At 33.8% G+C, this 15,324-nt stretch overlaps 1 protein-coding gene across 1 annotated transcript; it reads left to right on the forward strand.

Annotated features, from left to right (window-relative positions):
- The first annotated feature begins 226 nt into the window (after positions 1–226).
- Positions 227–13,774, forward strand: LOC125058077 (U-scoloptoxin(01)-Cw1a-like). Its single transcript, XM_047662104.1, has 4 exons — positions 227–374; positions 9,966–10,166; positions 12,876–13,018; positions 13,439–13,774. Exons 1-4 carry the CDS (start codon positions 288–290, stop codon positions 13,539–13,541), a joined length of 534 nt encoding a protein of 177 aa, XP_047518060.1. The 5' UTR covers positions 227–287; the 3' UTR covers positions 13,542–13,774.
- The last annotated feature ends 1,550 nt before the right edge of the window (positions 13,775–15,324 follow it).

Consider the following 15,324-nt stretch of genomic DNA (forward strand, 5'->3'; position numbering starts at 1 on the left):
TATGTTTTGTTAATATATAATTTACGTCAGTTAAAATCTAGTTTTATATAAACACCTTATTTTTATAGTAAATAAATATGATACATAAGACATTTGCTCATGTTTACAGAAATACATAAACATTATAATGTCTAAAAGAGTAGCTAGTTTAATTGTAGCCCCACGAAAACTTTGTATTACGAAAATGAATTTGCCTTTCACCCTTCCACCGCTGCTTAAAAACTGCGTTCTACCAGTTGGTTTTAACCTATTGAGCAGTTAAGTAGTATCGGTGTAAAGCAATTACAATGTGTGGGGATATGGGAAAAGCTGTGTTGCGGGCCCTGACGGGTGCTCTCCTCTGTGGCCTCGTGTCTGATGCGGCGTATTTACAAGTGAGTAGTTAAAAAAGGGCCAGCCATGTTAGGCATACATATTTTTAAGTCCATGGAAATAAACATCTGTCGAAGTGGACCTGGGGAGAAATTGGCTGTACCAAAAATCAATCTGGAACTGTTTAGAAAAAAAAACACCTTTTGTATGGCACACAAGGTTTAAAATTATTTAGCAAAAGAATTAAAAGATCATTACTTCCGACTTTTGGAGTTTAAAAAAATCTGGTAATTATTATTTAATAAATTATTATTTACGTGAGACACTGAGTACTTGATATAAATTTAATAACGAATGATATGATATACAGTACGATACAAATAATATAAGAACTGACCAATTCATATGACAAATAATGTAAAATGTAAAATTCCTTTTAAGACAAATTTGCGTGCCATTCTTGTGGCAGAACTTGCGATTTTACCACCTTACACATTTTTGTACCATATTCTTGCAAGAAAATAATAATAAAAGTTATTATTATATTATTAGCTGTAAAATTAATTATTGTTTATATGTGCGAAACGATAACGTGAGAAAACTGACACGTCTTCGATCCGAAAATTTGCGTCTTGTGTCTGTTACAGGTTGATAACACTTGCACTGAAGGAAGTAATCAATATGAATATGACTTCCTCCCATTGTTTTTTAATAGTACCGGGGGCAAATGGGCAGGAGACTCATCTAATTTTTATTTCCTATTTTTACAGTAACTTAATAAATTGTATTAGAAAGTAGAAAACTTATCAATATAAAAATTAAACTAAAAACATACTATCAACATAAAACCTAAACCTTTTTATAACTAATTATAATTATTGCAATTCTTGTGAATTAAGCCAGCTTGATAAGTGATAGCCCATGGACTCTCACACTGCCATAAGACTCGCAAGTGCGTTATCGACTTTTTAGGAATTGTTACACTCTTACCTTAAAGGTCCCTAAAGGGTAACTGGTTGCTGCCCTAAGTTGTGGAAATGTTTATGAATTATTATAGTTTCATTTGTTTTTCAATTATTAATAGATGCATTAAAAATCTCCATCGGATATTCTCGGCTAATGCCACCAAATGCACCTTATACAAACCATTTACTCTGGGGTTACCGTGAAAATTCCGAGCTCCTTTTATAAGCCATTAACTCGATATGACGCAGAATGTGGCCATTTTTCACTTAAATATGGGCGAATTTGCGTGGTCTTATATGCTTCTGTCGTGAGACAATTGGTTCAAAGATTATGGAGGTCTTGAATTCGATTTCCTTGAAAACGTTTTAAAAATATTAAAATTATTGGCCTGTTAGTTTAGTATTGGTAATAAATATGTATTTTATGTTGTAAATACTGTTTTAATAACGACTCCTATATACTACTAATTTATTGGAGCGTAAATCTTAGAAGCTGAAAAAAATGTATGTTCATTGATAATAAATAATATTAACGCAAGTATCGGCAAGATAAATTACACCGAATTAAAACGCCTTTATTACATTTATTTATAACTAAATAGAACTAAAAAAAGACTTAGTTTCCGCATATAGACTCTTACTAGGTCCGTTGTGCGTAAAGTCCTGGCTAACTAAGCCTAGCTCCTTCTAAAAGCACAGAAGTCTCCGGGGCACTTCACAGGCTTCACGGAGCGACCTCACTGTTCAGGATTTCTATAGGTTGGTTAGCCACAGCCTCGCAGCCTGTACGTAGTCCTGGTACGGGAGTGACTGATTCCTCTGCGCTGTTTCAGCGCCGCCTCAGCTAAATAGTTCCTACTATGTATTATATTATATGAACTAGTTTTGCGTTAAATTATTATGCCCGTTAAAGCCATCTTTAATTATGTAAACTCCAAACTGTAATTAAAATTTCAATTCAGTAAAGTGACAGAAACAAACCGACTCCATAAGAAAAAAGCCAGAAAGGTGAGAATCTGTGAGATTACCCCTGAATACCAATTTGGCGCGCCGACTTTCAAACAATTTACACTTTGAAGAGCTTGATCAAAGAAATAAAACTAAAAAGCAGACGCAAACGAAAATGAGAGTAAATTTAACCAACGGTAATTCGCTTTTGAAGGAGTGAGGGCCGTAGGGAAAGAAAATTGCAAAAGTTACTGCTCCCTTATGAACGCGGCTTAGATGCGCGGGTCAGTTTGAGGCTGGCTTTGGGAAATCATTATTGCTTACTGTACATTGCGTTTTAATAATTAAATTTAAGTCTAATACAGTACCTGTCTTTACTGAAGTAGACAGACAAGGATAGGTCATCAGGTAATAAACGCGATGTATAAGCAACAATTTATTCGTTTAAATTGTGTTATGTTCCCATAATTATTTTGTTTTTGGTATAATAATTAAATTTTGGAATGCATATGTCAACGTAAAATTGTAAAAACCGATAGATTGTAATCTATCTCGCGAGATTGTAAACTGTCGAAAAATTGTGAACTCAACGTACTGCTTACAATTTAACGTGTTATTATTCGGTAGATAATAATCTATCAAAGTGAAATCGTCATATTGTGAAACGGTACGCACCTCGCGCGCTGATTTATAATAATACATAACTTCAATCCGGTTAAACAGTTTTTTCTTTAATACGTTAAATTGTAAGCAGTACCTACCTTGAGTTCACAATCTTTCGACAGATTATAATCTCGCGAGATAGATTACAATCTAACGGTATTTACAATTTTACGTTAACACATACATTCAAATCTTATTTTACGCTGTGTACACACATATAATGTCGTACATTGAGAGAGATCAGTTCTAAGCAAACACAGTCACGTAAAGTTGTAATTGTAGTGACGTATGAGAACGAACACAGGGCAAGTGAAAAGTCCAATACATATTTCTTTAACAAAACATTCTACGTAATAAGCAAGTAATGCATATCAAACAAATGTGAAAGGTCGTAGTTTAGAGCGTGTGACGTGGCAAGTATGGTTATTGCAATAATTTTGTTCCTAACACCGATTACATCGAAACTTCGCGAATTGAACTCCCGAACTTGAAAAATTAAGGGATCTTTATCGTTTCTTAATTTATTGCACAGATAATTTCCGCTTTATCGCCAATTTCCGGCTAGTTTTGAAGTTAAGATTGGCTCATTCAAATATTTGGATGTTTGAAGATTTCGAGGGATTCACTTTATACAGTATATATTATATCAATGTCATATTATGCCTAAATAAGAGCAGTGACGGCCTACTATCATTCCTAAGGTCGTATGTTCAATCACCGGCTGTGCACCAATAGACTTTGTTTCTATGCGAGCATTTAACATACTCTCGAACGGTTAAGGAAAATATCGTGAGGAAATCGGCTTGCCTTAGACCCGAAAATTCGACGGTGTGATCACCTACTTGCCTTTCAGATTTGCCCAGACCTAAAAAGGTTGTAGCCCCACCGATTTATTGATTTTTTCTTTATTGTACCGAAATATAACAATATATCATTAGATATTGTTCTGTCTCTAGTAGAAGGATTGAGGCAGTAAAATGTGGCTGGTCCCTGAAGCTGTTCAAGCCTGGGCAACAATGGTGTTTTTATGTTCGCACTTAATATTTCATTCTTACAAGGCCGGCAACGCTCTCGCGAGACTTCCGATGTCAGTGGGAAGGGTAGCACTTAATAGAAGGCATTTTGCCCCCTGCAAAAAAAGGTTGAAGGAAAAGTATATATAGTACATATACATTGCGTCGGAACAGGGATGGCTTCGACCCATAATAGCGACAAGTATTCACCACATAAGCATGACCTACTTGTTTAAACACAGCATCATGTGAGACGTACACAGAAATGCTAATTGGGGTAGTCGCTACGAAGTAAAGATTTATCAATAATTAAATTAAAAACAAAAGAAAACGAGACTTCAATATGCAAACTAATGCAGCTAAAGTTTGTTGCTGAAACTCATATTAAGTTTTCTAATTGAAATTATTTACTAAATAGTTTATATTATATTCGATGAAATGTTAATTTTCCTTACAGCGTCGAAAAACATGTTGATATTTACATAATTTACTTTATATTTAGAGAGCCTTTTTGGCAGATAAAAGGCTTTTATCACAAAAGGGTTGTCGTTTAGCTAACGTCAACAAATTTTATATTTCATGAAAATACTGAAAAGTTTATTGGAAATTGGTGATGAGATTTACTGATCTATAGCGGGTAACTTAAAAATTATGTGCTTGTGTGTTGACGGCTTTTGTTTCTCCATTCCTCAAAATGTAGTTCATTCGAAATTAACACAATATATATAAAATTCTTGTGTCACAATGTTCGTTCCCATACTCATACCGAAACGGCTCGACCGATTCTTATGAAATTTTTTATACATATTCAGTAAGTCTGAGAATGGGCTACTATCTATATTTCAAACCCCTAAGTAATAAAGGGGGGTGTCCACACCAAACAATTTTTTTTATTTTTTAGAAACTTTTTTGTTTTTATTTTTTTATGATACAGCATAAATACATACAACCCCTCATTTTCACCCCTCTACGATCAACCCTTATTTTTTATTGTTGTAGATAGTTGTTTTTATTGAACTAAACAAATGTTTCCTAGAAATGATATACATGGCAAAACTTTTGTTTGCTAGGTCAGCAAGCTTAAAAAAAAAGTTATATATTAGTTATGTTACTTATTGTCCAATGGAAAAATTACTTATCCTTGTCCAAAATAAAGCTAAGAGCAAACTATCCAGACTTCAGTAACAAATCCCACTCATTGCCAAAAGTATAAAGTTTCAGAAAACAAAACAATATTGTTAAGAAATAACATATTTGCTCAAAACAAAAGGAGGTGGCTGAGAAAGTAATAAAATTCTTAAGTTAAAACTTGGTGTTTGCTCTTTGTATGAGTCTGCACTAAGTTTATGAGTCGGTTTTGTACTATAATTTGTTGGAATTGTCTAGATAACACCGCTTTGTAATGTGGAATTATGTTTTGTATTTTAAGAGTTATTATTAAAAGGGTTCTAAAGAGTTAACTTTTGGTAGATGGTAGATTATACTATACTACGTTTGTTGATTTTCAACTAAAATACAGAAAAAAAAAATGGGGACCAGACTTTCGCGGTAATCAGTCATTTCCAGCTCTTGTACCTTTAGTTTAGTTTAGGTTAACACTTAACAGGCTATTACCCTTTTTTATATCCGAGGTGGATATGCATTTGCGCATTTTCTGACCCTCAAAAGTTGGTGTGGGTCGAATCCCACATACCCCTGGTATGTGGGACTCGACTGACGCCAAAATCTTTGCTATTCAGAGACTGGGTGAGCAATACCCATTAAAACTACCTCGAGTAGTTCCTTTAAAGCAGCGTTACAGAAGCTCCGGTATCGCTGTCGCATTCTACCGGGACCACCATTGCTTTACCCAAAGAATCATTGTCTGATTTATTTTTTAAGCAATAGATGGCGTTGTGCATGTGTAAAACGCGATGGTATAATTTTAGATTTTTTTTAGAATTTATTGTAAAACATAATTATGCGTCCCATTATTTGATAATTAATAAGATACTTCGTGATATGTGGCGTGTCATTCTGAAGATAGATTGCTTTTTGTTCAATCAGCGTTATTATAATGTTATAAATTTAGTCCACGCTTTCGGGTTTACAACCGGGTCAAATTTTCGTAAGTAAAAGTTAGTACTTATTCCAAGAAGTTCATCAAGTAATTCGCAATTTAAGTTATTATTTCACAAACAAATTTATCTAATAACAGTAACTAAGTATAATTTTCTTAGGTGAAGAAATTACGCTTGGCCGAACTGCGCAAGCTCTAGTCGTCCCTGACTGCCTCTCACTTCAGTGGTCCTTTTTAGTAATCTAGGACTAAAGGGACATGTTCACAAAGAATTTCAAAGCAATTACAATTATAGTTAAACAACTATTTTATTGAACAACATTTAAAGTGATTTACGATGGCAATTTCCAACATCACTTAGAGCTACAATAGTTTTATACCAATCTTTTTTAAAAAAGAACCTTGATAACTAAATATTTTCTCGGTTTCCCACAAGCACAATATTTAATCATAATATTTTTATTTGTAATTAATCATATTTGTATTTAGCTTTTTATGAGAAAAAATTAAACTAAAAAGTGTGTACTATATTTGTGTACACTACGTAACATTTTGATTGGTACGACTATTTGAGTCTAAATAATATGATGAATATTATCATCAAACATTTCCCAAAATTCTTTCAAAACGTTGAAACATGTAACATATAGTATGACTAAATTCTTCATTACGTAATTGATACCAACAATTATAAAATTTTGCCAATCGGTAATAAACAGGTGGTTAATTGGGTTACACAAACATGTGGTTGCGGTTATAATAAATCACATTAAAGTTAACCTTAATCCAATTTGGATTAGTTACACCATTGTATATTTTTAAAGAAGGTTAAAATTGTTATTGACAAAGTCAAGCAAAAGATGCATATTTTTAAAAATTAATATGTGCATTTTCATTTATTTGGTTCAGCTAAAATTGTTTTAATGGGTTCAGTCTCAGTGGCGAGTTCTCATATATCTATAAGGTGGTTCTTTTTCTAAAAAAAATGATTTAGTAATTCAATGTTACCTTCGAGAACGATACAAAATTTTTTCGACAACAGCGGTCATACAATTTTTCGATACCATTTTTATAGTACTATTAATCTTTAGCCTCAAAATAGCCTTCAGTTTCGGTATTTACCTCATCTGCGCAAAATTTCTGACCAGCGAGCTATCTTTTGAGGTCTCAGAACAGGAAAACGTCGGTGGGGGCCAACTCTGGAGAATTATATGTCGGATGCGATAAGTTCCTAAAACTTTATTGTAATAAAAATTAAATCCCATGTGACAAAATATGTCACACTTAGTTCTAAGTTTCGACTCCGAATATTACCGTAATTCACTCAATAAAGATCTCAGTCAAGGCCGCTTATATGATATAACTTTTTAAGAAACCTTTCACTTGAGTTGGGTCAATGCGCTGACGTAATCGTGACATTTCACTACACGTAACACAATGGATTAGGTGATTTATTGCGTTGTAATTGGGTCGAATTTACTATACACCGTTGGTACATTGTTACGGATAATTATAATTGGTTCTACATTAATACTTTAACTATTATGACATACTTTATTATACAATTATCAATAGTGTATCTCTTATCTTAAAATAACTAAGAATACTATTCTAAACTTGCTAAATTCACACACGCTTTCGGCACAATTGAATTAAAATATAATCAACATAACCATTAATATGTATTAACTTTAATTATTATAAAAATATGATTTTGTCCCATTCGTTGCCGAGACCCTTGGTCTGTGGGGTTCTAAGGCTTTTTAAGGAAATATCAATAAGGTTAGTCGACATCACAGGCGACTGAAGAGCTGGCAGCTACCTCGGACAAAGAATTAGTCTAGCTATTCAAAGGGGGAACGCTGCCGGTGTCTTCGGAACCTTTTAATAATATATTTTAGTTATTATATTTTAAGGTTAGTTATTGTTTATATTGTTAGTTTTTTGTATTTATAAGCTAGGTTAAATTATCATATTGTGCTATAATAATTAAAGTTAATATTAGGTCCTTACATATGAAATTGGCGTTTTGTATGGGAGGAACAAAAAGTCGAATATTTTTAAATATAATATATTTAATTAATCAAAGTATGAACCATTGTTTTCTATGCCCTTTTGCCATCTCATAGGTAGTTCATTGATCCCTTTACTAAAAAAACCAGTCGGACGGGAATCAATAAAATCTGTGAAGGCGATTTGGACTGCCCATCAGAGTTAAATTTTTTCCCTTGCAAGAAGTTGTCCAAATTTCGAAAAAAAATGGTAATCTGTTGGAGCAAGGACCGGGGAGTACGGAGGATGTCTTAGACATTCCAATTGAAGCTCTTCTAATTTGGTAGCCGTCTGTTGTGCAGTGTGTGGTCTAGCGTTGTCGTGAAGTAGCAGTGGCGTGGAGCGATTGACCAGCCTAGGTTGTTTAGCCGCTAGCTTTTCCATCACGGTTTGCAATTGCTGACAATAGACATCAGCCGTAATAGTCTGGCCAGATTTGAGAAAACTGCAATGAACAATACCGGCACTAGTCCACCAAACGCTTACAAGTAACTTTTTTGGGGTTAATTTTCGCTTGGGGCAGGATTTGGCTGGCTGGCCAGGATCCAACCATTGTGCTGAGCGCTTCCGATTATCGTAAAGAATCCATTTTTCATCACAGGTAATGATTCGGTTTAAAATACCTTCATTATTGTGCCGGTTCAGTAATGTAACGCAGCAGTCGACGCGCTTTTGCCGGTTTGCTTCAGTCAATTCGTGAGGTACCCATCTTTCAAGCTTTTTAATCTTCCCAATTTGCTTCAAGTGAATTAAAACAGTTTTATCACTAACACAGCAGCCTGCAGCTAACTCGGACGTGGTTTGCGATGGATCCGCTTCCACAATAGCCTTCAATACTTCATTATCAACTTGGGTCTCAGGCCGTCCACGGGGCTTGTTCTGCAGGTCGAAATTTCCAGAACGAAAATGTTGGAACCAAAAACGAACTATGTTTTCTTTTGCAACATGACCGCCATACACATCATTCACCCTTCGAGTCGTTTCCGCAGCACTAGTGCCACGGCGGAACTCGTACTCGTAAATAATGCAATACTTTAAGTTTTCCATTTTGTAAAATAAGTGACGCAAACAGAAAAAAACAGAAGAAAAAAACAAATGAATGACGGTCATCGAAGCACAAATACATGAGTAAATAGCTGTACAAATTTTGATTTGGAATTCTTAACCAAAGAGGAGATATTTGAGGTCAAAGTAGACAAAACGTAAAACGCCAATTTCATATGTAAGGACCTAATATGATTATTTATATTTGCGTGATATAATATTTGCTCATAAGAAAAACGTGTACATGTGTAAATTCTTTAAATCAAACATCTTTCAGGCCACAATTTTAAGTATCTGCTAGTCTATAGAAAGAAGGATAAATAATACGAATTGTCTCATGTCCCATTGAGGAGTTATGTGTCTTCATGCAAATTCTAGATTAAAAGCTGGCTTAAGTCCATCGATAAGCTAATAGCTTGGCACATAATGCTTTGAATTAGACTTCTGTATATTACGACATTACTTACGAGTAATGGTCAACAAAATTTAATATAGAAACATTCGAATGTTTCTGGGACCTAATATGTAGTTACACACTTTATTCATTCACTCACTGACTCACTCGCTCACTCACATATTTGCTGGGTGCACACTTACCTACTCATTCACTAACATACACCCACACACTCACTCGTGCACTCAGGCGTGTTGATAACAGATGAAAAATCAAAAACAAAAATAAATAAAATAAAATATGTAATTAAATCATAATATATAAATATATTTTAACCAAATTATAATTTAGTTTGTTATGGAAGAGCTGGGAACCCTGACAGGTATTTTTTTAACTTAAAAGGGTTCCCAAATCTTACATATTGTAATCCATATGTACTCTGAATGAATAAACACATTTATATTCATGTTTTATTTTTTGCCCTTCTCTATTCACTATCTTCTCCTTTTCTACAGCAATACGAAGACTACCCAGTATACCAACAGGTGTACAAGAAACCTCTCAGGGAACACGAGAAGCCTCAAGACCTCCGTAATGTACCAGGCGTTCCTGGCGTGGACTATCCAATTTACCACCAGGTCCCGGAGACCAGCTTCTCCTGCGCCCATGTACCTGTTCACCCTGGAATGTACGCTAATGTAGAGACCGGATGTCAGGTGAGTTTAAATTAATGTATGATGGACATTGCGATTAGTATCCGTATCCAACAACAAGTAACTTTTCAAAGTAAACGTCAAAGTCAAAATCATTTGTTCATATAGGTAACACTTATGAACGTCAAAAAAGAAATATAAATTAAATGCTTCTAATTTTACATTTACTGCCAGTTCTCAAACCAAGGGCGTAGAACGGAAGAGAAGAACTGACAATAAGCTGCTCAAGTGGAGCAGAGTTAAACTAGTGCTTAAGTTTGTGTTCCTCAATACTATGGTAGTATTTCGAGCTTTGGCTATGCAATAGAATTACTAACATTACATACAATTACTATACTAACATTATACCGTAATTGTTGACAGGCCTCCGTTAGGTAGGAAAGTATAAAAAAATATATGTTTATTATGGAATATAAGATACAGCTATCACTTATTCCACGTCATTAAATTTGAATAGGTAGAAATCCCTACTCATCGGCAAAGAAGACAGAGGGTGTAGGCCGAGAGAAAAATCCGACGTAAAAAACTCTCGGCACTCTTTTAAAATAGCAAATCAATATACCCAATGAACCAACAAAAATATAGTTTTAATAATGTTATTTTTAGCCACGAATGGATTTCGATGTGCGCAATTAAAACGTGTACGTGTATCGAACACAGAAGACTGATCATTTGCCTGTAAATGATTAATAAAAGTCTTTAATCTGAGACAAATAGCCTTAGAACTCCACTATACTATTGTAAGAATGTAGTATAGATAATTCTGTTCCAAAATTGTGTCAATTTTAGACCGTAAATGAAGCAAAAGATACGACCACAGCTGTAATTATAGAGCCTTGCCTTTGTACAATTACGACTGAATTATATTTAAAAAATCACAAACGAATCTGAAGGGGTTGTCCAATTTGTGAAAAGCTTCGTAATTAGAGAGAATTTGGAAACAACGGCCTTTGATGTAGAGAGCTATACCAAAATGCTTAAGGCACACATAAATGTCTGTAATTAAATTATTTACAACCTATTAAACATAGAAAGCGGCTAAGCGTGTAGTTCCTAAACGTTCCTTTGACCAACCATTGTGCATTAGTGGATTTTTCTATATACTTCTACCAAATCTTTAAATTTCTGTCTATTTTTGCGATATATTTTTACCCAAAAACTTCGGGGAAATTCGGGAAATCTGCTCATAATTAGTAGGCAGTCCTGCTCTGACTGAGTTTTGAAAAGCCCTCGAAACGTCGTGTTATGAAAACAATGTAATACATTTGCTATTATATCCCTCAACAATTTTTGCTAATGAGAGAATAATTATACACTTATGTACAAAATATATTTTTGAAAGCAAATTCATTTTCAATAAAAACATCCAACTATTTCCCGCTTTCCGTCAAATAAACCTCAACGTTTGATTGGTGAAGTAATTGAAATTATAATTACAAAGTTCAAATTGAATTGTTGAGTACTTGAATTTAAGTTTTCTTTTGAAGTCCATTCAATAAAATTCTATTAAGCTGAAAAATATACATGAATTTTATTTAAATGGAAAATTTATGATTGCAATATCGAAACACTGAGTAACTGTTTGATTACGGGAGCTCGAAGTGGAAAAGTTCAATTTTCTCATGATATTTGCTCGTCGACTCAATCTCTTCGTTATCAATTATCCCAACATCAATTTTGGTGATCGGCATTCTTGATTAAGGAAACATATACAATACAATATCTTTAATATAATTTACTTTAAAAACTAAGAAATATGTTTATTAGTAATCATAACAATCAAATATTCAGTATTTACAATTTTCTTAACATACATAGTAATAATAAAAATAATTAAAAAGGAATAAAAAGAAAATTAAAACAAATTTAAAAAGTTTGGTTTCCGTGGCTGTGTAACTTATTCGTTGAGCGAGGAAACCACCAGCTCTGGGGTCACCGGTACTATCTATCAGGCGCCAACTTAAATCTTTAATTAGCGCCTGTGCACTTGAACCTCACGGCCCAAGAGTATACTCCAAAGGGAACAAAATCAAAGTTGGAGAAAGACTCTCCTCCGAAGGGAGAAAAGACTCTTATATTTGAGCCGTTTATTATTTTCTGCCTCTTCTGCGGCCGCCCTAGCTTTTTTACACAAGTATCTTGCGACGCCTGTTGGCTCCAAAATGGCTGGAACATTGATGGAGGCAAGAGAGCGGCGTATAATGTCGTTGAGCGCGGCGTAGCGAGAAAAAGGTCATTCTCTCTCGACCTCTCTTACTCTCTTCTAAGTTAATTTACAAAAGCAAAAATCTTTAAATGTCTTTCGTCACGTACTGTACCCATAGCTGTATACATTTTGAATACAGACTAAATTTTATTTTAATTTTATATTACGCGTAAATTATAACGCCCATAATTTTTATTATGAAAAAATATATATGAAAACTCTTGATTTTCACTTTATCTTTTAGTTATTGTATATTAGATATTTGTACTTGTGCTCACCATTTTTTATTTTGACTCTCAATTGGTCTTCCAATTCTTCTCTCAAAAGGCAACTTTCAACGCGACCTCTTGGTCGCGTTGGAAGTTGCCTTTCAAATTATTTAAGTGTTCTCATTTTACTGTTTAAAAACAAATAAGAAATAATAAAATCCATTTCCATATAAACGTCCAAAGCTGTTAATAAAGGTTGTTTATTATATTAACTATAATGTGTTTGGTTTCTTTCAGGCGTACCACGTCTGCCATGATGGTAGGGAGGGTCACCAGGGAGCCTCGTTCCTGTGCACTAATGGGACTCTCTTTGACCAAGCTAAGTTCGCTTGTGACTGGTGGTATAACGTTGATTGCTCGCAGGCGATTGACCACTATAGGTATACATTCTTTCAAGATCAAATTTGAACTACAATATAAAATTAGATAAATAATATAAGATTTGACATTTTTATAATACGTCGTTTTAATTCTATAAAACAAAATAATAATGTAAATACAAATTCACCGCTACAATTGGTACAAAATTTTGGTATTTTGTACTAAATAGTGTTTATAAGGCATTTGTGATTCAAATAAATAACGTCTTTAATATGCATAGTTTTACTTAAATCAGTTGTGAATATAGCGCCAAGTATTAAAACGACTCAATTCTATGTAAATTTGTGTCATATGATTATATACTTTCATTTATTATATTCTTTCTGTGCCTTACCGAAATACTGTTTCGCATGAATTATACCCGACATCAATTTTGACCTAGCGCTTGCCATCATGTTTAAAACTTATTTGTTTTTCAGATTAAATGCTGATCCGCTGAAGAACCCCTATGTGCCGAAACCAAAACCGGAAGAAGTTCACAAGGAAGCCCCATACGGCATTTATTACAGGAAATTAGATTAGGTATTTCACAAAGTCGCCACCTACTATTACAAATAGCGCGTATACATAAAAGTTCAAATTAGTAAGACGAAAGTTTACCTAGAAGTTATTAAAGAAAACACTGTTTTTGGTTTACTTTTAAATGATCTTTTATCGATCTAGCAATTTTTATATCATACTAGCTGACCCGACAAACGTTGTTTTGCCATGTATACTATTTCTAAGAAACATTGTTTTCGTTCAATAAAAACTATCTACAATAATGAAAATTAGTGGTTGTATGTATTTTTGTATGCTGTATCATAAAAAAATAAAAACAAAAAAAATATCTAAAAATAAAAACAAAATATTTAGGGGTGGACACCTCTTATTATTTAGAGGTTTGAAATATAAATAGTAACCGATTCTCATACTTACTGAATATGCATGAAAAATTCCATAAGAATCGGTCGAGTTGTTTCGGAGGAGTATGGGAACGAATATTGATTGGACATTTTTATACACACACGAGAGTTTTATATATATATAGAGATTTATTATTTAGTGCGTAAAACTTACTCAATTTTTAGTTATTTTCTATGTATAAGTTTAAAATTACTTTATAAGATGTATCGAGGTGGCGACTGTTCTGCAGATTTTTTATCATTCATTTCATTTAAAGAAAAATAATTTATATCATTTCACACTTGAACAATACTCACAGATTATATTGTAATGGGTAGTTAAGTAAAATTTTATTAGTGATTGAGTAAAAGTTTAAACATGTTAACTGTTTTTTTAAATGTAACAAACGGCCAGGAGGCCTGATGTGGGACAACGCCGCCCATTGACACTCACATTAAGGGCGTAGAACGGAAGAGAAGAACTGTCAATAAACTCTCCATCACTCTTTTTAATTGCCAAGTTTTATGTTTTACACGACGTTTGTAAGGAGCTGCAATCATTACACCATATTCCACATGACATCTTGAGTAATAAATAATAATAAAATAAATTAAAAACAAAGATTCCTCTATCAGCAGGAGGCATGGTGAAATAGAAACACGCACTTACATTCTCGTGGGATACACGCAGACATCGAGCCTCGCATATTCCATTTCTGCTATAGAAAACTAAGTTCGATTCGTAATTGCCCTAAGTCTCCGAAGGCAAGACCTGTACATCATTCGAAATTGAACAAAAACACTGCCAAAACTTAACAGCTACGTATAAATTCGGACAGTTTCAATTCCCTACAAACGGCGTTGCAAATTGTTTCATTTATTTTTACGCGCGCCTGTGTCAATTATTGCAGTGCGCTCATAGACAATGCTCCTGTGAATTTTGCACTTCGCAAACAAACAAGTGATTGAATGCTTATTGTACGATATTGAACTAAGTGTTGAATTGAAATGACGGCTGTATATTGGGTAAATGCAGTGTTAGTTTCATGTTCTTTAAGAGCCGTTAAAATAAGAATTTAATACAAAAGTATTCAATTTTTTTTTTGTAAAATTGTATTGGAATGAAGGTTGATAATCCCTTGTGTCATCATTCAATCATTTGAATTCGTTTTATTATAAAGTTACTGCCCCCGCGAACTTAATTTCGCCTTAATATGATTATTTCACAATGTTTACTGCTCTGTAGAGGCAAATCTGTGTTTTTTTTTAATTAACTATTAATTATCTAAAGATGTGTGGAACATGGTGTAATGGTTGTAGCTCATTACAAATATTTTGTAAAACAAAGAACTTGGCGGTCAAAAAGAGTGGCGGAGAATTTATTGCCAGTTCTTCTCGTCCGTTCTACGTCCTTGATTTGA

This window comes from Pieris napi, chromosome 17 (assembly GCF_905475465.1).
Source record: "Pieris napi chromosome 17, ilPieNapi1.2, whole genome shotgun sequence".
NCBI classification, from domain to species: Eukaryota; Metazoa; Arthropoda; class Insecta; order Lepidoptera; family Pieridae; genus Pieris; species Pieris napi.

Coding starts and splice junctions, on each gene's coding strand:
- LOC125058077 (XM_047662104.1), top strand. CDS start 288: ATGTGTGGGGATATGGGAAAAGCTGTGTTGCGGGCCCTGACGGGTGCT. Junction 10,167..12,875: donor ATGTAGAGACCGGATGTCAG/GTGAGTTTAAAT, acceptor GGTTTCTTTCAG/GCGTACCACGTCTGCCATGA. Junction 13,019..13,438: donor CAGGCGATTGACCACTATAG/GTATACATTCTT, acceptor TTTGTTTTTCAG/ATTAAATGCTGATCCGCTGA.